Source organism: Helianthus annuus, chromosome 13 (genome assembly GCF_002127325.2).
Source record: "Helianthus annuus cultivar XRQ/B chromosome 13, HanXRQr2.0-SUNRISE, whole genome shotgun sequence".
Classification (NCBI taxonomy): Eukaryota; Viridiplantae; Streptophyta; class Magnoliopsida; order Asterales; family Asteraceae; genus Helianthus; species Helianthus annuus.
This window is the reverse complement of record NC_035445.2, coordinates 119,040,381-119,063,502: the sequence shown is the minus strand read 5'-3', so window position 1 is coordinate 119,063,502 and position 23,122 is coordinate 119,040,381. Positions and strand designations below refer to the sequence as shown.

The 23,122-nt window shown below is 37.3% G+C and overlaps 2 protein-coding genes and 1 pseudogene across 2 annotated transcripts; 2 read left to right on the top strand and 1 right to left on the bottom strand.

Moving 5' to 3' along the window:
- Positions 1 to 2,197: 2,197 nt before the first annotated feature.
- Positions 2,198 to 3,904, top strand: LOC110899200 (serine/threonine-protein kinase EDR1-like). The gene is made up of 2 exons (XM_022146072.2): positions 2,198 to 2,762; positions 3,427 to 3,904. The coding sequence occupies exons 1-2, from the start codon at positions 2,655 to 2,657 to the stop codon at positions 3,901 to 3,903; spliced, it is 585 nt and encodes a 194-aa protein (XP_022001764.1). The 5' UTR covers positions 2,198 to 2,654; the 3' UTR covers position 3,904.
- Positions 3,772 to 15,787, top strand: LOC110899199 (annotated as a pseudogene).
- Positions 4,933 to 6,129, bottom strand: LOC110901612 (uncharacterized mitochondrial protein AtMg00810-like). The gene is made up of 2 exons (XM_022148423.1): positions 5,135 to 6,129; positions 4,933 to 5,050 (listed from the first exon to the last, which is right to left on the bottom strand). Exons 1-2 carry the CDS (start codon positions 6,127 to 6,129, stop codon positions 4,933 to 4,935), a joined length of 1,113 nt encoding a protein of 370 aa, XP_022004115.1.
- Positions 15,788 to 23,122: the final 7,335 nt, after the last annotated feature.

The following is a 23,122-nucleotide window of genomic DNA, read 5'->3' as shown; positions in this document are numbered from 1 at the left end:
TGATGAAGAGGGTAATGCTGAATCTCATGGGACTATCAGTGATATTCAGCAACCGGTTCATTCTACGTCTGCCACTCCTAGTCCAGTTGAGTCAAGTCGTGGCTTAGGGTCTAGTGTAGAAAGTAGTGATAGAATAGAATCTGGCAGGGCAGAAGACGCTGTAGTTCCAACAGATGAGATAAACCCATCTGAGGGAAATGTCGTTGACCTTAGAAGGTCTTTGAGAAACACTGTTTTACCAAAAAGATTTAATGATTATGTTCTCAATAGTAATGCTAAATATGATATAGGAAAAGTTGTGAATTATACTTGTTTGTCTGCTGAGAACTGTTGTTTTGCTAGTAGTTTAAATAAATTAAGTGAACCATGTTCATTTAATGAAGCTTCCAAAGATTCAAGGTGGGTTGATGCCATGAATCTTGAAATGGAAGCTTTGCTTAGAAATAATACGTGGGAAGTTGTTGAGTTACCTAAGGGGAGAAAACCCATAGGTTGTAAATGGATATATAAAATAAAGTATAAAGCGAATGGTGAAGTTGAGAGATATAAGGCACGTTTAGTTGCTAAAGGGTATAGTCAACGTGAGGGTGTTGACTTTGGTGAAACGTTTTCACCTGTAGTCAAAATGGTGACTGTTAGGTGTGTTTTAAGTATTGCTGTCCAAAATGGATGGTCGTTGTTTCAACTTGATGTGAATAATGCATTTTTGTATGGTGCTATTTCTGAGGATGTTTACATGTCTCTTCCTGAGGGGTATTACAGTGAAGGAAAAAATAAAGTATGCAAATTGGTTAAATCTCTTTATGGGTTAAAACAAGCTCCCAGAAAATGGAATGAAAACTTACACAAGTTTTGTTAAATGTTGGTTTTGTGCAAAGTGTTTGTGATCATTCTTTGTATACTCTTTCTAGAGATTCTGTGTTTATTATTCTTTTAGTCTATGTAGATGACATTGTTATAACTGGAAATAGCAATGTTGAGATTGAAAAAGTGAAGTGTATGCTTAGTGATACATTTCATATTAAGGATCTGGGTGTTCTTAAATACTTTCTGGGCATAGAGGTTTTATATAATGAAAGTGGTTTGTGTTTAAGTCAGCGAAAGTATTGTTTGGAATTATTGAGTGAGTTTGGCTATTTAGGGTGTAAGCCTGTAGCTACTCCTATTGAGTTGAGCAGTCTTGTTAATTCTAAAACTGAAAAAGATACTGATTGTGTTGTTAATGTTGCTAACTATCAAAAGCTTGTTGGAAAGTTAATCTATTTGTCGTTAACTCGTCCAGATATTAGTTATGCTGTTCAATTTCTTAGTCAGTTTATGCATAGTCCTATGTCTGGACATCTTAAGGTTGCATTGAGATTGTTAAGGTATTTGAAGTCTAGTCCAGGGAAAGGTATTATGTTTAAGAAAAGTGCAGTTTTTTCTTTAACATGTTATGCTGATTCCGACTGGGCTAAGTGTTTGGTTAGCAGGAAATCTGTGACTGGTTTTTGCGTTTTCTTAGGGACAAATTTGGTGTCCTGGAAAAGTAAAAAGCAGAGTACAGTTTCGAGGTCTTCTGGTGAAGCTGAATACAGGTCGATGTGTTCGGCAACATGTGAGGTTATATGGCTTGTTAATGTGTTAAGTGAGTTGCAAGTGAGTTGCAAATTACCTGTTCAATTGTTTTGTGACAGTAGTGCAGCTATTTCTATAGCTGCAAATCCTGTCTTTCATGAAAGGACGAAGCACTTTGAGATTGATTTATACTTCCTGAGAGAAAAAATCTCATCTGGGTTTATAAAAACTGAGAAAATTGGTGCAGAGGATCAATTGGCTGATGTTTTCACTAAAGGGTTAAGTGTTAATCTACATAACTATTTTTGTGAAAAACTTGGGCTTGTTGATCTGTTTAAACCAAACGGATGAAGGGGGGATGTTAAAATAATACATATGATCATCCGTTTGGGTTGGTTCTCAGTTGGGCTTTGGTTATTTATTGTGTTGGGCCTTGATATAGTTAGCCCAATTGTTGGTTGTTATTGGTTTGTTTAAGTTGTTATATCAGGTGAAAATATCTAAGGGCCATTCTGTAACATTGGGGACTATTCTTGTTGATGGGCTTAAAGGCTGAGGTGCTGGTTGTAACTTTCTATCTCCGGGAATATAAAAGGCTTTGGATTCCAGATCCTTCTCATTATTGATCTCTCATCTTCTTTGTAATAGTTAGGGTTTGTTCATCTGGTGTATTGTTGAATCTCTCGTCTGTTGAAGAGATTCCTGTGTATTGTTGGTATAGATGATCATCTATGGATGATCATCAACTCTGGTTGTATCGTTCCATTTGTATTGATCTTACGGTTGTAAGATCTTAGGGTTTGGGGGGCACTTTTTCTGGTTTGGGTAAATAAGAGTTTTGGTCACGTTTTGTCGCTATATCTTGTTCATCTTTGTTGCTTTCTGTTATTTCCATCATAATACCATTGTTTTAACAGCTTCACATCGATAGCGACCACACCAACCGTTTAACCGCCACCTCCACGTTATCGCAACCACCGTCTCTGTCACCTAGAACCGGTGCAATCGGAGCCGTTGATTCGTTATCACTTGCGAATATTAACAACGATTCAAACTGTTCCGATGTTGAATTCAGCTTCTACGAGGAGGAGTTTCAGATGCAGCTCGCTCTCGCGATTAGCGTGTCGTCAGGATCGGCAGAGGCGACGGCGCGTTTACCTCAGGCGCCGGAATCGGTTGTGGAGTTTCTCTCGCTTCGATATTGGGTAAGGTTCGAGTTTCTAGGGTTTTCTTATGTTTTGTGTTGTGTTGTGTTGTGTTGTAGGATTGGTGATTAGTTTGAGTAATTGCGTTGTTTTGTGATTTTGTTCTGCTAAATTGCTTATTGTGTCGTCGTAATCGACGGCGCGTGAACCTGACGCGCCGGAATCTCTCGTTTGAGTTTCTAGGGTTTTGTTTTATTAGTTAAGTGAAGTGAAGCGAAGTGAAGTGATTGAATTGTTTTGTGATTTTGTTGTGATAAATTACTTGATTCAGTTGTGTATTTGACCTTATTATTTTAGTTTAGTAAGAAGTGTGAATTTAAATAATTCTGTTTTGCTAAATTACCTAATCTGCTTCAATAATTGACCAAATTTTTTTTGTTAGTATGAACTAAGAAGTATAAAATAGGGTGAATTTAAGTATTACAATGATTAAGGTTTGCTGTAAAGTTTCCGATATTGGACTTATTTTGGTTAAAGGCACAAGTAGGATTGGCTTTTTATAGTATGAATGTTGGATAATCGTTTTTCAAGACTTTACCTAATAAGGAATTTGGATGTGAACGATGAGATAGTGATGGATAGATTTTAAAGTGTATGTGCACACTAACAATGCTTTTAAACTTTTGAATTTTGGTGTTAATTATAATAATTGGTGTATGTGCAGAGTAATAATGTTGTAAACTATGATGAGAAAGTGACGGATGGGTTTTATGATGTGTACGGGATCGCTTCTAATTCAGTAACGCGAGGGAAAATGCCCTCATTAGTGGATCTTCAAGCCAGAACCGGTACTGATGATGTTGATTACGAAGTAACTTTAGTGGACAGAAGAACCGATAAGGAGCTACAGCACCTTGAGGAAAGGGTTTCAAATATATCACTGGAATGTCAGGCTACCGGGATGAGCCAGATTATAAGTAGGTTGGTTGTGAAAATTGCAGTTATCGTTGTTGCACACATGGGTGGTCCTGTTAATGATGTAGATGAAATGTCGAGAAGGTGGACTACTAGAAGCTATGAATTAAGGAACACTCTGAAAACTATTCCTCTTGGTTCTATTGATTGTGGCCTCTCTCGTCACAGGGCCTTGCTTTTTAAGGTATTAAATGTCTTTGCCTCACTTAGCGGAATATCTTTTTAGTTGGTTGTATGTAAAAGTTTATGAAAACTGAATGAATAATTATTGATTTACAAAACCCCTTATATAGGGATGATACAATCGTATAATAAGGAAACGAGATATACAAAATATATACAATTCAATATATTCCTAAAATAGTGGCTAATATTCTTTCTGGAATATTCATCGGCTAAGACTCCCCCGTAGTTTGAACGTGGTAGGGACCAACGCTCAAACTGGATCGAAACGACGACTGGAATAACTGCTTGGAGAGTCCCTTTGTGAAGATATCAGCATATTGTAAGGCAGACGGAACATGTAGAACTCTAATGTGACCGATGCGAACCTTTTCCCGTACAAAGTGAATATCAATCTCTACATGTTTGGTACGTTGATGCTGCACTGGATTATCAGAGAGATACACAGCTGAAACATTATCCTTGGTTTAAAAAAGCGTGAAGCGCTCCGAAGCGTTTTGGTTCCAAAAGCTTTAAGCGAAGCTTCAAGCGCGAAGCGAGAGCTTCACGTATACGAAGCGCTCCATATTATATATAATTATATATGATGTTAATTTTATATATATGTATAAAAAATAGCTATCCATATTATATATATGTATTTTATAATGTTGATTTTGTACTTTTATGCATAAATTAAAAAGTTAAGGACCAAATGTAAACTACTGAAGATAGAGGGGGTTAAATATTTAAATAGACAAACTATCTTTACACTTTTTAAGTAAAAAGCTAGAAGTTTTAGGGACTGAATGTAAACTAATGAAAGATAGAGGGGTTAAATGTTTAAAAACCTTAACTTATAAAAACCCTAAAAACCTAAAAGACATATACGCAGCCGTCAGCATCTCTCTTCTTCTTCTTCTTCCCCCTTCTTCCTGGTTTCCGGCTGAAAGCAACTCCGTCGCCGGAATTTGTCGCCGGATTTCACATAGGAAGTCGCTATATCGTCGATATAAGGTCGATATGTACCTTGTAAAGACTGTTGGGCTTAAAAAATGGCCCAAATGGTGATCTGATTGGCTGGAGCGTCGCTTCACAACTTCATCGCTTCGCCGCTTAAAGCTCGCTTCACTTCACTTCGCTTCACGTAATGTAACGCTTCAGAGCCAAAAAAGCGTTTTTTCCATCGCTTCAAGCTCGCTTCAAGCGCGCTTTTTTAAACACAGACATTATCACAATAGACAATAGAGGCCCGGCGCAAAGGGGTATGAAGCTCAAGTAATAAATTACGTAACCAAGTGGCTTCGGCAACTGCATTGGCAACCCTGCGATATTCAGCTTCAGCACTTGAACGCGAAACAGTGGGTTGCCGTTTCGAGGACCACGACAGTAAATTATCCCCCAAAAAAACACAATAACCACTCGTAGATCGTCTAGAATCCGGGCACCCCCCCCCCCAATCGGCATCTGAGTAGTCAACCAAGTCATGAGACTGAGATCGAACAATGCGAATCCCGTAGTCAAGAGTACCCTGGACATACCGTAGGACCCGCTTCATGAAGGCAAAGTGAGGCTCGCGCGGATCATGCATAAACAAACAAACCTGCTGAACTGCATAGGAGATATCTGGACGAGTAACAGTTAGGTACTGTAAAGCTCCCGCTAGGCTGCGATATAGTGTCGGATCTGAAACAGGCGGTCCATCAGACGCGCTAAGTTTAGATGAGAGATCCACAGGTGTAGTGCAGGGTTTACAAGCCGACATATTTGCACGAGCAAGAATCTCTTTGGCATACTGTTGCTGCGATAGGAACAGGCCTGCGGAAAACTGATCAACTTTAATGCCAAGAAAATGATGAAGTCGTCCTAAATCAGTCATGGCGAATTCCCGAGACAATGCACTGATGATATCATGAAGTAGTTTGTCATTAGAAGCTGTCAGCACAATGTCATCGACATAAAGTAGCAAATAAGCAACATTAGCTGAATCCCGCTTAAAAAGAAACAAAGATTGATCACAATTACTGCTGATAAACCCCTTCGATTTGATGAAAGTGGCAAAGCGGGTATACCAAGTCCGTGGAGCCTGTTTAAGACCATACAGCGACTTTTTAAGACGACATACAAATTGAGGGTACCGTTTGTCAACAAAACCCGAAGGTTGATGCATGTAAACCGTCTCATTAAGATGCCCGTGTAGAAAAGCATTTTTAACATCAAGTTGATGGATCGGCCAAGACCTGGTGACTGCCAAAGATAAAACAGTCCTGATAGTAGCCGGTTTAACCATTGGACTGAACGTGTCTGCACAATCAATTCCCACTGTCTAGGAGTTCCCGTTGACCACCAAACGGGCTTTATAGCGTTCCAGAGACCCGTCAGACCGGAATTTATGGCGGAAAAGCCACATGCAGCGTATGACAGGGTGGTCTGTGGGTCGTGGCACTAACTCCCATGTATCATTATCCTGTAGGGCAGAAAATTCAGTTTTCATAGCACTTAACCAATTAGTGTCAGCAAAGGCCTTGGCATAGGTCTTGGGAATAGGGGAGAGGGTGGTGGGAGTGAAGTGAATTGAGGTTGTAGAGGAACGAGCTTTGGAACGGGTAGTCATAGGGTGAAGATTTGTGACAGGTAGGGCCGAGGGGTTTTGGGCCGAAGGTGGGGCTGTGGTAATAGGAGGTGGGGCCGTGGCAGTGGGGGGTGGGGCTGTGGTAGTGGATGCCGTAGGTGGGGGGATGATAGGAGGTGGTGGTTTCGGGCGTCGACTACAGGTAATTGGAAAGGGAGTGATGGTGGATCGGTGGGGAGGTGCTGGTGTTTGAATGTGTGGTGATGGAATAAAGGAGAAGCCAGGAGGAGGTGAGTCGTCTAAAAAATTGTAGGTAGTGGGTGTTTGTGGCAAGGTATAAGGAAAGGTCGATTCGTCGAAGGTTACATGACGGGAGATATGAACTTTACCGGTGGTTGGGTCGAAGCACCGGTAACCCCGGAAATCCGGGGGTAGCCGATAAAGATGCAACGAATTGCACGAGGGTGAAGCTTGTGTGGTGAAGTGGCGGAGGTGTTGGGGTAGCAAGCACACCCGAATACGCGTAAATGATCGTAGTCGGGATGCCGAAGGTATAGGGCAAATGTGGGTGTATAAAAGTTTAAGCGTTTAGTGGGTAAGATGTTGTGTAAGTAGGAGGCGGTGTGTAGAGCTTCGACCCAAAAAACAGGGGGTAGGTGTGCGTGAATGAGGAGGGCACGTATGATGTCATTTAGACGACGGATCATACGTTCGGCCCGTCCATTTTGTGAGGATGTTTGAGGGCACGAGAACCGAAATAGCAAGCCATGATGATTGGCAAAGCTTTTGAAAGCATGATTATCAAATTCGCCTCCAAGATCGCATTGAAAAGTTTTGATTTTTCTTTGAAATTGTGTTTCAATGAGTGTATGAAATTTAGTAAAGGTGGGAAAGGCCTCGGATTTAAATTTAAGTGGGTATACCCAAATAAAGTGAGAAAAATTATCAACAAGCACCATATAATATTTGTAACCTGTTTTGCTTGTGACGGGTGATGTCCAAAGGTCACAATGCACAATATCAAATGGGGCAACCGTAAAAGAATTTGATGCGTAAAAAGGTAAACGTTTACTATTCGAAAGTTGACAAGAGTTGCAAACATGAGACAAAGTGACTTTATTACATGAAAAATGAAAATTACGACGTAATAAATCTAAAACTTGATTCCCGGGGTGACCGAGACGCTCGTGCCAAGGGAGGGATGGTGTGGTGATGAAGCAGGCTTGTGGAGGTAATTCAGGCGGAGTGAAAGAATAGAGGTCCCCGGTACTGTTGTGTCTTGAAAGAGTCCGTTTAGTGAAAAGATCCTTCAAAGAAAAAACAAACGGGTCAAATTCGATAGACACATTATTGTCACGAGTAAAACGTCGTACAGAAATAAGGTTTCTAATTATGTGTGGGCTGTGTAGAATATTTGGCAAAATATAGGTTCGGTTGGGTAGGGTGTGGAAGCCAGTGCCCGTGCTACTAATTGGTATACAAGTGCCATTACCAACCATAATTGAACTGCGTACAGGACAAGATGTGGGAATTACAATTTTACCTGGGTCGCGTGCCGAATGCGATCCTGCCCCAGTATCCATGATATCATTATTCCATGATGCATTCGGGTTCATCTGCAAATTGTTAAAAGCTGCACTTAAATCATAGGGGGACAATGCATCATACCCATATTGGTTTGGCCCGAACTGGGGAGACGAGTAATGGCCCGAACCAGCAAAGTGGGCCTCGGACTGCTGAGGAGGGTTGGGCCGCCAATTGTTTTGTGTTGGGTAAGGGCATGGAGGTGTGGTCCACCAGGCCCAATTTGGGTATGGAGAATTATAGGCTGAAGGGTTGCCAGCAGTCCAAAAAGAGCGGCCGTATCCTGATGAACCGCCTCTGTTTCCGTAACGACCGCCACCCCTAGAGTTGTTTCTGCCGCGGCCGCGTCCGCGTCCCCGGTTCTGATTGCTGCTGTTCGGATTACTGTTGTTCGGTTCAGGTGTGTGGTAGTGAGAAAGAGTAAAATACCATTAATAAATAAACTGTATCTATCATAGTTGTCAATAGCGAGCGTAGCGCGCTACGTAGCGTATAGATCTAGGCTCGGTATTAGGGTTGTAGCGATAGTTGGCGATAATAAATTAACAACGACAATTTTTTTATTTTTTAAATATAAATAGCAATTAAACATAGCTATAAAATAGCTGGATTTTAGGTTTTTGTTAAACATACATGTAAAATAGCATATATACCAGCCCACCAGGTATTTTGATATAATATAGATATAAATTTTTAAAAATATTCAAGTGTATCGCTATTTATAAAATAGCCGCCCACTATTTATCGTTATTCGCTAAGTAGCATATAGGTACCTTATCGCTATTTGTCGCTATTCGCCATTAACAACTATGGTATCTATGTATGGATGTACATGTATGCGTGTATGTGGCGTGCTATGCATGTATGTGTCTCATGTTTGTTATCATATGATTCATATCTATACATATGTACGACTAGGGGTGCAACCGAGCCGAGCCCGAGCTCAACCAGGCTCGAGCTTGGCTCAGTATGAGCTTTGTTTTCAAAGCTTGAGCTCGGTTCGTTGGTAGTTTCCAAGCTCGAGCTCGGCTTGTTTATTTTATATTAGTTAATATATTAAAAAAATAATATAAATAATAGACTCGTTTAGGCCCGCAAGCTTGATAAGTGAAGCTCGGGCTCATTTATTAAACAAGCTTATTTTTAGGTTCGGGCTCGGCTTGGCTCATTTACTAGAATACTTTAAAGAAGGGGTAAATGTTACTAAATATTAATAAAAACTAATATTACACTAAGCTGACGAGCTTCACATGCTAGGCTTGAGCTCGGGCTCGATAAATAAACGAGCTTTATTTTAGGCTCAACCTCGGCTCGGGCTCGATAAGGCTCGGCTCGTTTCAAGCTTTTTCTCGAGCAGATCTCGAGTAGCTCACGAGCCGCTTGGCTCATTTGCACCCCTATGTACTAGACATACCAGATATAGGTGTGTTTTCAATGCATGCTGTCTTTCATCATAATGGAGTAGTTTTTGTTTCATTTATGCAGTGAATACATTATTGATCTAATGGGTTCTCCAGGGACCCTAATCCCTGTTGAGGTGCCATGCTGTAATCTTCAAAGCTCTGATCTGTTGTTAGTTACACCTGAACTTGATTGTTTGACTAAAGTTGACTCTTCAGATTTTGCAATATCTTCTATTATAAGCTCACAGTTGAATAGAAAGCGTGGGTGTGCTTTGGAGAGAAAGCAAACCGAGAGGTTCGAGAACGATTTTGACAAACTGCTTCCAGCTCTTGGCAGGTCACATGAAGGCCACCTGCCAGGTGGCGGTGGTGGTGGAAGAACGTCACCTGCACATAAGTTGCAGCTTAAAGATATATCCAAATGTGTCATAAATGCTTCAAAAAATCCAGAATTTGCTCAAAAACTCCATGCAGTCTTGTTGAAAAGCGGTCAAAAATCTTCTACTTCCCTTATAAATGAAAATAACAAGTACGTGGGAGTAACAAAAGCGCATGATACCGTCCATTTATTAGATGCAGACGTGTTGACTTTTGGGGGTCAATGTAGCAACAAGCAGTATCTAATATCTTTTACTGAAGCTGAGGTTAGTGATGTTGACGACAATTCTCAGTCTACTAGTGAAAATATCATGAACGATTATGCAGTTGGTAAGAAATTTAGTAATTGTTGTATTTGGTTTTGAAAATATTAGATGTGAAGCAAATTCATGAATAATATCATGTGTCCTCTACAGTAAAACCAATGGACGAACAACATGAAGATGGTGTTCCTGGTGGTGGGCCATACTCGATAAACGAGAAAAGAACAAATAATATCAGAAAAAACAAAAAGTCCGACATGAAATTGACGGATACATCCGGAATTGGCTACTATCCTTTTAGCAATCACGGTGAAGGGATTAGCCTTGATGAGGTTGAGTGGGAAATCCCGTGGGAGGATCTTCGGTTGGGGGACGTATCGGTATTGGTAAGAATATGTTGGTTTCCGTTTTTTTTCATTCTGTTTCCTTTTGTCTATATGAAGTTTTGCCTTATGGGAGTGTCGGGGATGCTTAAAGATTTACCTGGTAACAATGTTATGCTATTTCTTTCTTCTAGGTTCTTATAGTGAGGTTTATCGTTCGAAATGGCATGGAACTGTAAGACGCATCTAATCTTTTATTATTTTGTTGTATTTTCGCTCAGAATGGAATATAACTGTATGTAGGCCTGTAAATGAACCGAACGAACACGAACAATGGCATGTTCGTGTTCGTTCATTTAACTTTAACCGAACACGAAGAACACATTTTTTTGTTCATGTTCGTTCATTCAAAAATGGGCATGTTCGTGTTCTGAGTATGTTTGTTCGTTTGAAGCCTAAACGAACATAAACAAACAAAGTTAAACGAATATAATTTACCAAACATAAAACAAAACATTTAACACAGATGGACATAAATGATCAAAACATAAACGAACATAAGGTAGCCTTTCTATATAAACTATTGATTAATTACGATAGATTTCATTGGAAAGCCAATTATCAATTAGTTATATTTATATAAATAGTTAGAAAGAGCATTTTATGTTTATATTTATATAAATATAACTACTTATGAATTTATTAAAATTTAAACAAACATAAACGGACGTTCACAAACATAAATGAACGAACAACATGTGTGTTCATGTCCGTTCGTTTAATCAAATGAACAAAAAAGTTGCGTTCATGTTCGTTTGTTATTAAATAAACGAATTTTCAGCCAAACAAGTTCACGAACAATTCATGAACGTTCGGTTGTTTACAGGCCTGAATGGTGATTGATATTTGCTGACAGGAAGTTGCTGTGAAGAAGTTTATGAACCAAGATATCGCAGGGGATGCATTGACTCAATTTAAAGGCGAAGTAAGTACCAAAAGTTTCTTTCTTTTCTTTTTATTTTAAGAATAATAAAACAAAATTAAATCACACTATCTGGTTTTCTTCTATACATTGATTTTGAGTCAGTGCATGGTGCTTTGTTGTGTAGATCGAGATCATGTTGAGGTTGAGACATCCTAATGTTGTTCTTTTCATGGGAGCGGTTACTCGACCACCCAATCTTTCCATACTCACAGAATTTCTACCAAGGTTCAGTTAATGTTTTCCATTTTGAACCTCTTTTGAGATAACTAGTGGGTTACCAGTCGTGCTCCGCAGCGGGTTCGAAACGTACATAAAAATAAGCAAATCGCGAGAGTTAAAGTTGTTTGATGTTTTAGTTAAGGGGCTAAACATGTCATTATTAAAGTTAAGGGGCTAAAGTTGTTTATTATTAAAGTTGAAGGGCTAAAGTTGTTTTTGTTAAGGGGAATTGGCCTGTAATAATCCCAACTAGATGTCATTGGCCATTGACAGTCCCACCTTTAAATATTCCCCCCACCAGTCTCACCTTTCACCTATTTTTCCTACACTGCCCCCCCCCCCCGGTTGTTATGTTTTTTTCCAAATTACAAACAGTTTTTTTACGGCGTTTGATCAGAACGATGATACAAGTCCATTGATGTAAAACTTACCTCGAAAGAGTGATCCAAACGATGAAAACGGCACTTCAATTCGGGTGTTTAAATTTCCAATTAAACAAAATCAAGTCATTTGGAGCACCATTTTGAGGTAACTTTTACATTAATGGACTTGTATCGCCGTTCTGATCAAAAGCCCCAAAATAGCATATTTATAGTATATATTCGGTTCTCTCTTGCGAGTACGGTGATGTCTCACTCGTCAGTATTTTTCATGTTCAACTATGTTAACCATTTATCTCTTTGTTTTTTTTTAATACAGAGGTAGTCTATTTAAATTGTTGCATCGTTCTAATGTTCAACTTGATGAAAGGAGGCGACTGCACATGGCTCTTGATGTGGTAGAATGTTACTTCTGGTGTTATACTTCGCTTTTTATTTCTATATTCTTTTTTTGTAATAATTATAAGAAATGCTTCTAGGCAAAGGGAATGAACTATTTGCACACTAGCAATCCAATGATTGTGCACCGGGATTTGAAGACACCAAATCTTCTTGTCGATAGAAATTGGGTTGTTAAGGTTGGTCTTTCCTTTCGAATTAGAGTTGTTAAGGTTTTATATTATTTTATGTGTAATGTTTAACTTGTGTATTGAATGTATGGCAGGTATCTGATTTCGGGATGTCACAAATGAAACACCATACCTTTTTGTCTTCTAAATCTACCGCTGGAACTGTAAGTTATCTCCGAACTTAAGACCATTACCAGCCGTCCAGCCCACGAGAAATAAAATAAAGAGTAAAATGTCTTTTTCGCCTCTGAGGTTTGGCCACTTTTGCAACTTTCGTCCAAAGGTTTGTTTTTCCGCATTTGGATCCAAAAGGTTTGAAATCTTGCCATTTCCATCCGACTCGTTTAACTCCATCCATTTTTTAACGACAAGTCAGGGGTATTTTCTTCTTTTAATCTTGCCATTTTGATATAAATAAACAAAACAAATATCTAAAATGACGAAAATGCCCCTGACTTGTTAAAAAATGGATGGAGTTAAATGAGTCGGATGAAAATGGCAAGATTTCAAACCTTTTGGATCCTGATGCGAAAAAAAAAACCCTTTGGACGAAAGTCGCAAAAGTGGCCGAACCTCAAGGTGGAAAATGGCATTTTACTTTAAAAAAAGCGAAGCTGCACTTCTCGATGAAAGTTTTACACGGTTGTCTGACGCATGCCGTTTTGTTGCAGCCCGAATGGATGGCACCAGAAGTGTTGAGGAATGAACCGTCCAATGAGAAGTAAGAACCATCCTCTATAACAATTTGTCAATTCGGGTTATTTTTATGTCTTGGCTTTTATGTATAAAAAGTAATTTTTTAGAGTAAACTGCCATTTTGGTCCCTGTGGTTTGGGCACTTTTGCCATTTTAGTCCAAATCTCAAACTTTTTAAATCTGGGTCCCTGTGGTTTCACTTTTGTTGCCATTTTAGTCCAAAATTCAAATTACCTCCTATTTCACTATTAAAAGCTGGTAGTTTTGTCTTTTTGTTCAGGGGTATAATCGTCCAGTTTTTTTATAACAGATAAATCATTAAATTAATTATACTCATTTAATTCCTTTATACCCCCGTTTAGCCATCGTCTTCCCCAAAAAAACCCAAACAGCAGTTCATCTTCCCTAAAAAACTTTAGATCTGAGAATCAAATCCTGTAGCTGGGAATTATGTCACCTGAAACAAACCCTACGCAGTTAACCGCACAAAATCGATTCTGAGTTTTGTAAAAACTTTAGATCTGAGAATCAAATCCTGTCGTTTCCGATCGAATCCTCTACCGATTCGTTCCTCAAACTCTTCAATCAAATCGATCAACACAAGTTCCTGTTTCGTATCAGATTCAACGGTAACAGTACCTGTATGAACAAGCGTTTGCGTAAGGGTTTTGATAAACTCTCGATCGATCCACGCTTGAATCTCGGACTCGATTGCACCGGCGAGTCTGGAAACCTTGTGTGAGTTGACTCGGCGAGTTATGAACGATCTGAGTCCGTGTTTACGTTGTTGAGCGTTGCACGAGTGTTCGATGAGAGTTTTTAACGTGGTTAGGTGCGTAGACAGCGTAACAAGGTGCGGATCGTTGCAGAGGATTGATTCCGATTCGTGTTCGAGCTCGAGAAGTGCTTTAATGGCGGATTCGGATGCGGGTGAGGTTGAAACTGTGTTGTTATCTGTTTGTGAGGGGTTAGGGTTTTGGTGGAGGTTGTGTGAAGCTTGTTTGAGAGCTTTGAGGATGTGGAGGAAGATGAACTGCTGTTAGGGTTTTTTGGGGAAGACGATGGCTAAATGGGGGGTATTAAGGAATTAAATGAGTATAATTAATTTAATGATTTAACTGTTATAAAAACTGGACGATTATACCCCCTAAACAAAAAGACAAAACTATCAGCTTTTAATAGTAAAATAGGAGGTAATTTGAATTTTGGACTAAAATGGCAACAAAAGTGAAACCACATGGACCCAGATTTAAAAAGTTTGAGATTTGGACTAAAATGACAAAAGTGCCCAAACCACAGGAACCAAAATGGCAGTTTACTCAATTTTTTATGTAAAGTGTTTCCGGTCAACTCAACCGCGTATAAATGCTTTTCGTTTTTAGTTGTTGCTGAGTTTCGTCGGGAATGGTGTGCAGGTCTAATGTATATAGCTTTGGTGTAATTTTATGGGAGTTGGCAACTTTGTGCATACCTTGGACAGAGATGAACTCAATGCAGGTCGTTGGTGCTGTTGGTTTTCAGTTCAGACACCTCAACATTCCGGAACATGTTGATCATGTGGCTGCGCGAATAATAAGCGATTGTTGGCATCCGTAAGTTGAATTTCTTGCGAATTGCAATTACTATTTATCGCATTTTCTTCCTAATCCTGGTTAAAAAACATCGAAACAGGCATATTAGGGTCCATGAATGTTGATTATTCCTCCGCTATCTATTTTTCTTTCTTAGTTTTTACCGTTTTTCTTTATTTTCTAAACATGAGACATACCTAATGTTAATGGTGTAAAGTAAGTCCGGCAAAAATGGCCGGTTGGGTAGTGGGTTAAATGTGTTCAGGTCAAACGGGTTGCTTTAAAAGGTGCCGATTTGATTCGGGTCAAAGTTGGTTTTGATAAAATGGATTCAGGTTGAAACAGGTTGTTTTAGAACGTAATTATAATGGTTTCACCCGTTAAATGGCCGGAGGTGTAGGTGGTGGCATCAAAGGGTGACGATGGATGGTGTTGACCCATTTGGACCATCAGTTCTAATTTCTAAGTTGGCAAGTTCCATAAAAGTGACCCATTTTGACAAATGAACCTGAATTAACGTATTTCTTGAATTATGGGTCATGAGTTTTTAGCTGTAGTTTGAAAAGTTTTCTTTTGAATCTGTAGGGAGCCACAATCCCGACCATCGTTCAAAGAGATAATTGCCCGGATTAGAAGCCTGGAGCATCTATCAATGGACAGATCAAATAACCAAACAAGTTGATAACACATTTTTGTATTTATCCATACACTTGACCAAAAAGAGAGTAGAGCTTGTTGTAGATTGAAAAAGAAAGCAAAGGTTGTGGTTTAGGAAGTGTATTTTTGGTTCATTTAAAGGGATAAAGCACACAGCCAAACCGCAACCCCAACCTCGTTGCGCCAAGCGCAATTACAATGGGGCAGAAGTATTGTTTCTCGTGCGCGGAAACTCATAGGGAGGGATCAATCTCTCCCGCGCATAAGCAAAGTAAAATGGTGAAATATTGAAGCATTTTTGTGGTTTTTTTATTCTTGTGAAGCAAATTGTATGATATTTGATTGAAATATTTTATGCATGATAAAGGAAACATGAAAATAAATTATGCTTGAATGATGATTATGAAAGATGAATATGATTACCGTTGTTGAGAATGCTTAAGTTGTAGGGATGCCATAATCAATTTTAAAACGGATGTTCAAACCCAATCTAATATGGATCGTCTTTAGCGCATGCTGGTTTATGAATGGAAGATTGAATGTTTGCAGATTTATTTGTAACATTTCTTTCTTTAGCTTTTTTAATAGCTCTTGTAGAGTATCCTACTCTTTAACCATGGGGCTTCATGTTCACTTAGCAAAACCGAGATGCAAAAATAGATGGAAATAGGACGCTGACATACAGTAGAGAGCAGAAATCGACATACTTCATTTGATTCGATTCCTATAGTCCTCTCAGTTTCCTACTTCTCTAGTTTAATTTGATACTTCTTCAACCCAAAATCTCCACCCTAGTTTGTATATAATTTCATGTCCAGTTGTTCTTTGTTAAAGTACTTGTCACTTGTTCAGTTTTCTACTCCTAATCTAAAGCCTTGGACAAAGTCGTTTGTGTCCTAATTTTGTATGGGATTTGTTATGACTTGGGGGGTGTTTGGCCTGGTTTTTATTTTTTGACTTATGCTTATATTTTAAACTAGCTTATAGCTTATTTTCTATCATTTGATAAGCTCTTTTTAAGGGTAAAGTTCTTGTACAAATAATCTTAACATACTAAACATACAAATTGAAGGAAAACTCAAAAAGACAAGGTGGCATTTTTGTAATTATCAATAACTATCAAAGTTACTCTACAAATACCTCTAAAAAAACCTAACCACTCCCCCCACCCCCAAAAAAAACCTAAACCCCCCACCCCCCAAAAACCTAAAAAAAAACCTAACCCCCCCCCCACCACCCCCCAAAAACCTAAAAAAAAAACCTAACCCCCCCCCTCCCCCCCAAAAAAAACCTAAAAAAAACCTACCCCCCCCACCCAAGCTAAAATGCTAAAAACTAAACCCCCAAAAAACCTAAAAAAAACCTAACCCCCCCCCCCTACCCCACCCCCCAAAAACCTAAAAAAACCTAACCCCCCCCCCCACCCCCAAAAACCTAAAAAAAACCTAACCCCCCCCCCCCAAGCTAAAATGCTAAAAACTAAACCCACAAAAAACCTAAAATATCTAAAAAAAATAAAAAAAAAAACACACAAATTATTTTATTTTATTTTTTTAACATTTTTTATTAAAAAATCGCTACTTTTAGTAGCAGCAACAAAAAAAATTTTTTTTTTTTTTTTTTTTTTTTTTTTGCTAACGAAATGTAGCGATTTTTTAATAAAAAATGTTAAAAAAAAATTGTGTTTTTTAGGTATTTTTTGTTGTAACTTTGATAGTTGGTGGTAATTACAAAAATGCCACCTTGTCTTTTTGGATTTTCCTTCAATTTGTATGTTTAGTATGTTAAGATTATTTGTATTTGATCTTTTGCCCTCTTTTTAATATGTTTGGATTAGCTTATAGCTTATTTATATCATTTGCCCTTACACAAAGAAGGTTTCTTCAAATAAGCTAAAAAACCATCATCAAATAAGCTTATTCAAATTAGCTTATATAAGCTAATAAGCATAAGCTTAAAAAGCTAAACCAAACATCAAATTAAGCTTATTTTGTAAAAAAAGCTAAAAAAACCTATAAGCTTTGCTAAATATTGCTTATTTTTGCTAGCTATGAGTTAATCGACCGATCATGTTACAGCCTGTATCACTCGAACCCTAAACATTATTTATTTTTATGTGTTTTCCATTGTGTAATTGATTTTGTGTGTTTGACTTAGAAAGCGTAACTCCTTATTGAAGTTTGCGAAGATTCTTAAACCCCATAGTTCTTGGTCATTTGCTTGTGAATCAATCATGGCACCTTTTGTGCTCACTAGTGTAAATATGCTAGATTTGTGTGAGATGTACACTATCTTTGATAACAATTTGGGCATATTTTGTTTCATTTCTCTTACAAATATAAACTTGAACAATAATTTCTTTACAAGATGAGCAATTTTAGAGGAGCTATAAACCGTTCATTTTGCAAAGTCGTTTTTTTTTTTTTTTTTTTTTTTTTGAACGGCAAATTTGGATCACTGACGGACTACTGGAATATCATCGTGCCACCAGCAGAACCACCCGATCATATCCATCTCCACTAGGCAATAATGCCTAAAGTCGTTTCTTTTTTTTTTTTTTTGAACGGCAAATTTGGATCACTGACGGACTACTGGAGTATCATCGTGCCACCAGCAGAACCACCCGATCATATCCATCTCCACTAGGCAATAATGCCTATACACCAGGAGGAAACTCAATAAATCTAGGAAAACCCCCTTTGTGGGAATCGAACCCATGACCTAATGGTCATAAGTCTTATCACATCCCAAAGACACCACTAGGCTATAATGCCATGGGTGTCAAAGTCGTTTCTTTAATTTCCAAAATTGCCCGTTTCTCCTTGTTTTACTTGGTATATGATCTAGGGAAAGACCTACAAAGGTTCAAGTGAAACTATGAGATTATAGTTATGTTTTTGGTGAGCTAATACAGGTGATTCAAGACCAATAGATGTATTAGTTTACACACACAAAAAAAAAAAAAAAAAAGAAGAAGAAGAAGAATGAACTACCTATGATCTATTGGTATAATGGTATGATGTTTGTTTCGCATAAAAGTGGTGTGACTTTAAATCTTTACAAGTGTAGATTAGGTGGTATTTAAGTTTAAAAATTGTTAAAACAATAAAAATTAAAAACTAACTTTGTAAATATAATTTTTTTAATTTATTATTGTTGGCCCAAAAAAAGCCTCAAAATGCATTTGGTTTTAAGGCTGGACGGTATCGTGGCGGTGACCCCTTCGGGGAGTTGTTTTCACCGAACCCCGGTGAGTGGTAAGTCAGTGAGCGGGGATGGTTATTTCGGTGTGTACTCACCGATGATGTTTGATGAAAAATGGATAAATTATGCATAATTTATAATTCTAGAAATAAAAAATATATAACTCAAACACCCTAATAGTTTTTGAACCGTTGTCAGTGATTGAGTGCAAAATTGGGAGTGGAATGAGGACTTGACATCAGTGAATAACTCAAACACCCTAAAATGATTGAACGATACACTTCACCCTAAACTTTTAAAAGGGTTGAGCCACCATATTAGGGTGTTATGTATTATTACAAGAACCATGTTATTATAAATAATAATAATATTATTTACAAGTTTGTATGTATAAACCTTACACTTAAATCAACTTTATATTTTTCCTACGTCTTTTAGGGTATCTACTTTATACTTTAACTAACCATTTTTTTTTTGTCAACATTCTACTTTTAAAAAGTTCACTATAATCATTGTTTGCAGTGATGATGTCTAGACATCATCGAAAGAACTGTCGAACTTTTAGAGGGAGAATTTTTTAGTAACCTTGACACATTGTAGCTATTGCTTGACCTGCAATTCGAGTATATGTGTAATCAATCAAACTATGTCTATAAGAGGTTGAAGCATTTTTACCATGGATAAAGCTTATCCTTTAGCCTATGTCAAGCGAAGAGACATTGGAATGAGTTCAAAGAAATATTTCAGGTATAAACGATATTTGATTATATTTTACTAACCCATGAAAGCTAGTTATGTTAGTCTTGTAGATATAAAGAATGTAACACAAATAGTCTTGGATCTTATGGTATTTGTTCGCAAGAGGAAGCACTAGAAGTCTCACAAGAAGATTTTACAACATTACTCAATATAAAGGAAGCACTAGAAGTCTCAAACGACAAATCATTCTACAAAAGTTTTAAGCAACTTTCGAGGATGATGGACACACTTTACTTAAAAGATACATATTATAATGAGGGGGAGATTTATTCAAGTTGCACTCTTTTTCCCTTAACTAAGTTTTATCCCAATGGGTTTTCTTAGTAAGGTTTTTAATGAGGCAACATACTTGATCCAGAAGTATCAGGGGGAGATAATGCGCATTACACGTTGCACTCTTTTTCCCTTAGCTATGGTTTTGTCCCAGCAGGTTTTCCTAGCAAGGTTTTTAACGAGGTAACATCAAGCGTATTATGTTGATAACCAAGGGGGAGTGTTATAAATATATAATATTATGTGATTATCAACTCCTTAAATAGATTAGTTTGTTCTCCAAGACTTCATCTCCTATATATATTCATTGTATTCCTTTGTAAAAGACACACCTCAATTAATAACATCAATTTCTTTCTCTTTATTATTCTCTCTTATTCTTTTGCTAATAGGCTAGTTTCACAACATTATTGTTATTGTTATTATTATTATTATTACTGGAGTAAATTTGAAGTGTTTAATAGATGAACAGAAATTTCATACATAAATTCTTGAGGTATATTTTAACTCTTCTTAACTCTACCTAAGTGTCCCATCACCTATTTTTTCTCATTTTACTTTGTCTTAATCCAAGGAAATTGTTTAATCCAGTTAACCTCATCTAACCCTACTTTTTAGCGGTTTAAATTAGAAAAGAGTAATTAATTTAAATCTCTTAACATCCAGTTAACATGTTAACAAATAACTCCTTTAACACCCCTTAACAAGAGGAGTGAGTAGTTTCTAATGTCAATTAACATGCTATGTCCCCGTTAACACCCTAAATGTTAGGGTACACTGGATGGCCTAATTAGAAAAGGAATTAAAAGTGGGAAATAAGCAGTGGCGAAACTAACCCAAAAAGTTAGGGGTATCCTATTTTTTTAGGAGCAGAAGTATCCTTTATATAATGGAAACAGAGTTGAAGGGTATTTTTACACTACGGAAATGGAGTTAAGGGGTATTTTTACACTACGGAGATGGGGTTGAGGGGTAGCCTGTGCTACCCCTAGTAACACTCTAAGTCCGCCTCTGGAAATAAGTAAAGAAAAAGAAGAAAACTGAAGGTTAGGCCATGAGGTAAACTTTCACGCCCCTTAACTACACATAGGCATCACATCACCAATTTGACCCTCTTTCACTTCACCTCACACCAAGGAAATGGTTTAACCCACATTAACGCTCCTTAAATTAATATATATATATATATAAACGGGATCAGGAGAAAAGCCCAAAAGTGTGAGAACAGTGAGAACGCTTCCTAACCCAACACGTGTCACACCGCTTAGAGAAGGGTGGAGGGGCTTTTTGTCCTTTCATATTTCTTTTTTTAAACGCGTGTCACTTCATCTTTCCATTTTTTGGCGTTTAATAAATACACGGCGTTTTTATTGTTTTTAGATCAGAATCATAGTAAATATTTTGGCGTTTTAAGTATTGTTTTGGCGTTTTTATTGTTTTTTAGATCAGGATGCAGGCCTTTAATGTAAAAAACATCAGTAATTTTCTTGATTTTATTATATCAAGTATTTTGCCATGTAGGATACAGGCATATAATGTGACAGGCAATTATGGCGTTTTGAAAAGATAAATAAATTTCAATTTTCCATGTAGTGGCAATAATATAACTATAATCTTTGGCAAAATGATACCGTCTCTTTATTTTTCTGTTTCTTTCGATTTTCATCTGTCAATTAGTGTTGATTTTTCCAGTAATACTTTGTTTGCATTTTTTGGCGTTTTATATAGCAACATCGTGCTTTGCTAGCATTCGTTCTCACAGTTTTTCACACTATCAGGCGTTTTGGTGTTTGTAGTTTTTGGCGTTTGTAGTTTTTGGCGTTTTATACTCAATTTTTTAAAAATAGTAGAGAATTAGATGATAAACAACAGACAATTAGATAACAAACAATAGAAAATGAAAAAAAAATAAAAATTATAATCTAATTTCTCATCCAAATCTTCAGTGTCATCAGCCTCTTCTACTTTTAACCTTTTTGGCGTTTTGAACCTGTTTTTGAATACCTTATGTAGATCCTTATTTTCCTACACAACGGTCGTCTTTAGAAGATGCTTATTTTTTTGGCATCCTTTATTGTGGGTGGATATATACTTGTTTGATGACATGTTGATGACCAACGCCTGCTCTAATGCATTGATCCATTCATGCCATCAATATATCCATCAAGAACAAAGTGACATGATGTCATATCAGTGTCATCAGTCTCTTTATCTTGAATATTTGTCCATCTCATTCAGCAAAAGATTATAGAGATACCCAACTCAGAAAAGAATCCATTCAGTGAAACTTCTTCAGATCAATACTCAATATAGCAGAATCGAGGTTCTGCATCTGTGGCTTTTTTAACTATTAATTTTGGTTTTTTTAAAGTGAATGGTTTCTAGGAAATATTGCGTTTGTTTCTGGGGTTGTGATCAGTTGATTGTGTAGAGACGTCTCTCTTATAGGATGTTTTTGGCGCGTAGTTTAGGCGAGATTTTATTTATAATATATGATGTTAATAAAGTAGCTGTCTTTTAAGTTACTGTGTATTTTACTGTATTAATATATGATATTAATAGACTTTCCATCTCCCAAGTTTGGCGTTTTTGGATGGGTTTAAGTAGTTTTTGGCGTTTTTTTTTTTCATTTTTAGCTTTTATTAATTAATACTTCTGCAAATTATTTTCATTATAGTTTGGGAGTTTTTGGCGTTTTTACTCCATTTATGGCGTTTCATATGCATTATGACTGTTTGGCGTTTTATTAACATAATGTATTTTTTATTCTAAGTTGAAAATTACATAGCAAACTACAGAAAAAGAAAATTAAAAAAATAAAAATAAAAACAATTCATCTTCCAAATCTTCACTATCATCAGTCTCTTTCTTCTTTTGAATCATGTTCGCTGGTGATTTGGCTTAGCCATGCTTATGTTTTTGTGGCCGTTTGGAAAGACAAAATGACATGAGTTTTTTGTTTGAATATGTATCTTCAAACAACTCATTAGTGTCATTCGTCTTTTTATGCCATTAAAATATTCATCAAGAACAAAACACAGAAAATGACATAAGTCTGACCCCCAGCATTTTTTTGTTTATGATTTGTCCATCTCATGTAGCAAAATGTTATTTGAGTCACAGCACCTCAGGGAAGAATGCATTTGTAACACCCCGAAAATATAAATCTTTATATAGGAATTTAAGGATTTCATAAACAAGAAATAATCATGTAGAAACTTTAACCTAGTCAAAGTTTACAAGTCTTGAAAATAACCTACACTTGGTTAAAACTCTAGTATTTAAAAAGAAATGGTAGTTAAACGACTAATCTTGCCAAGAATCAAAAGTTTAATTCTTAATTGTAACAAAACTAAACCAAACACACCAAATTGGTGTGTCTGGTCGACAGAAGTAAGAAAAGGGGCGACCCCCATTGTTCCAAAACCCTAAAGTCACAATTTCTTG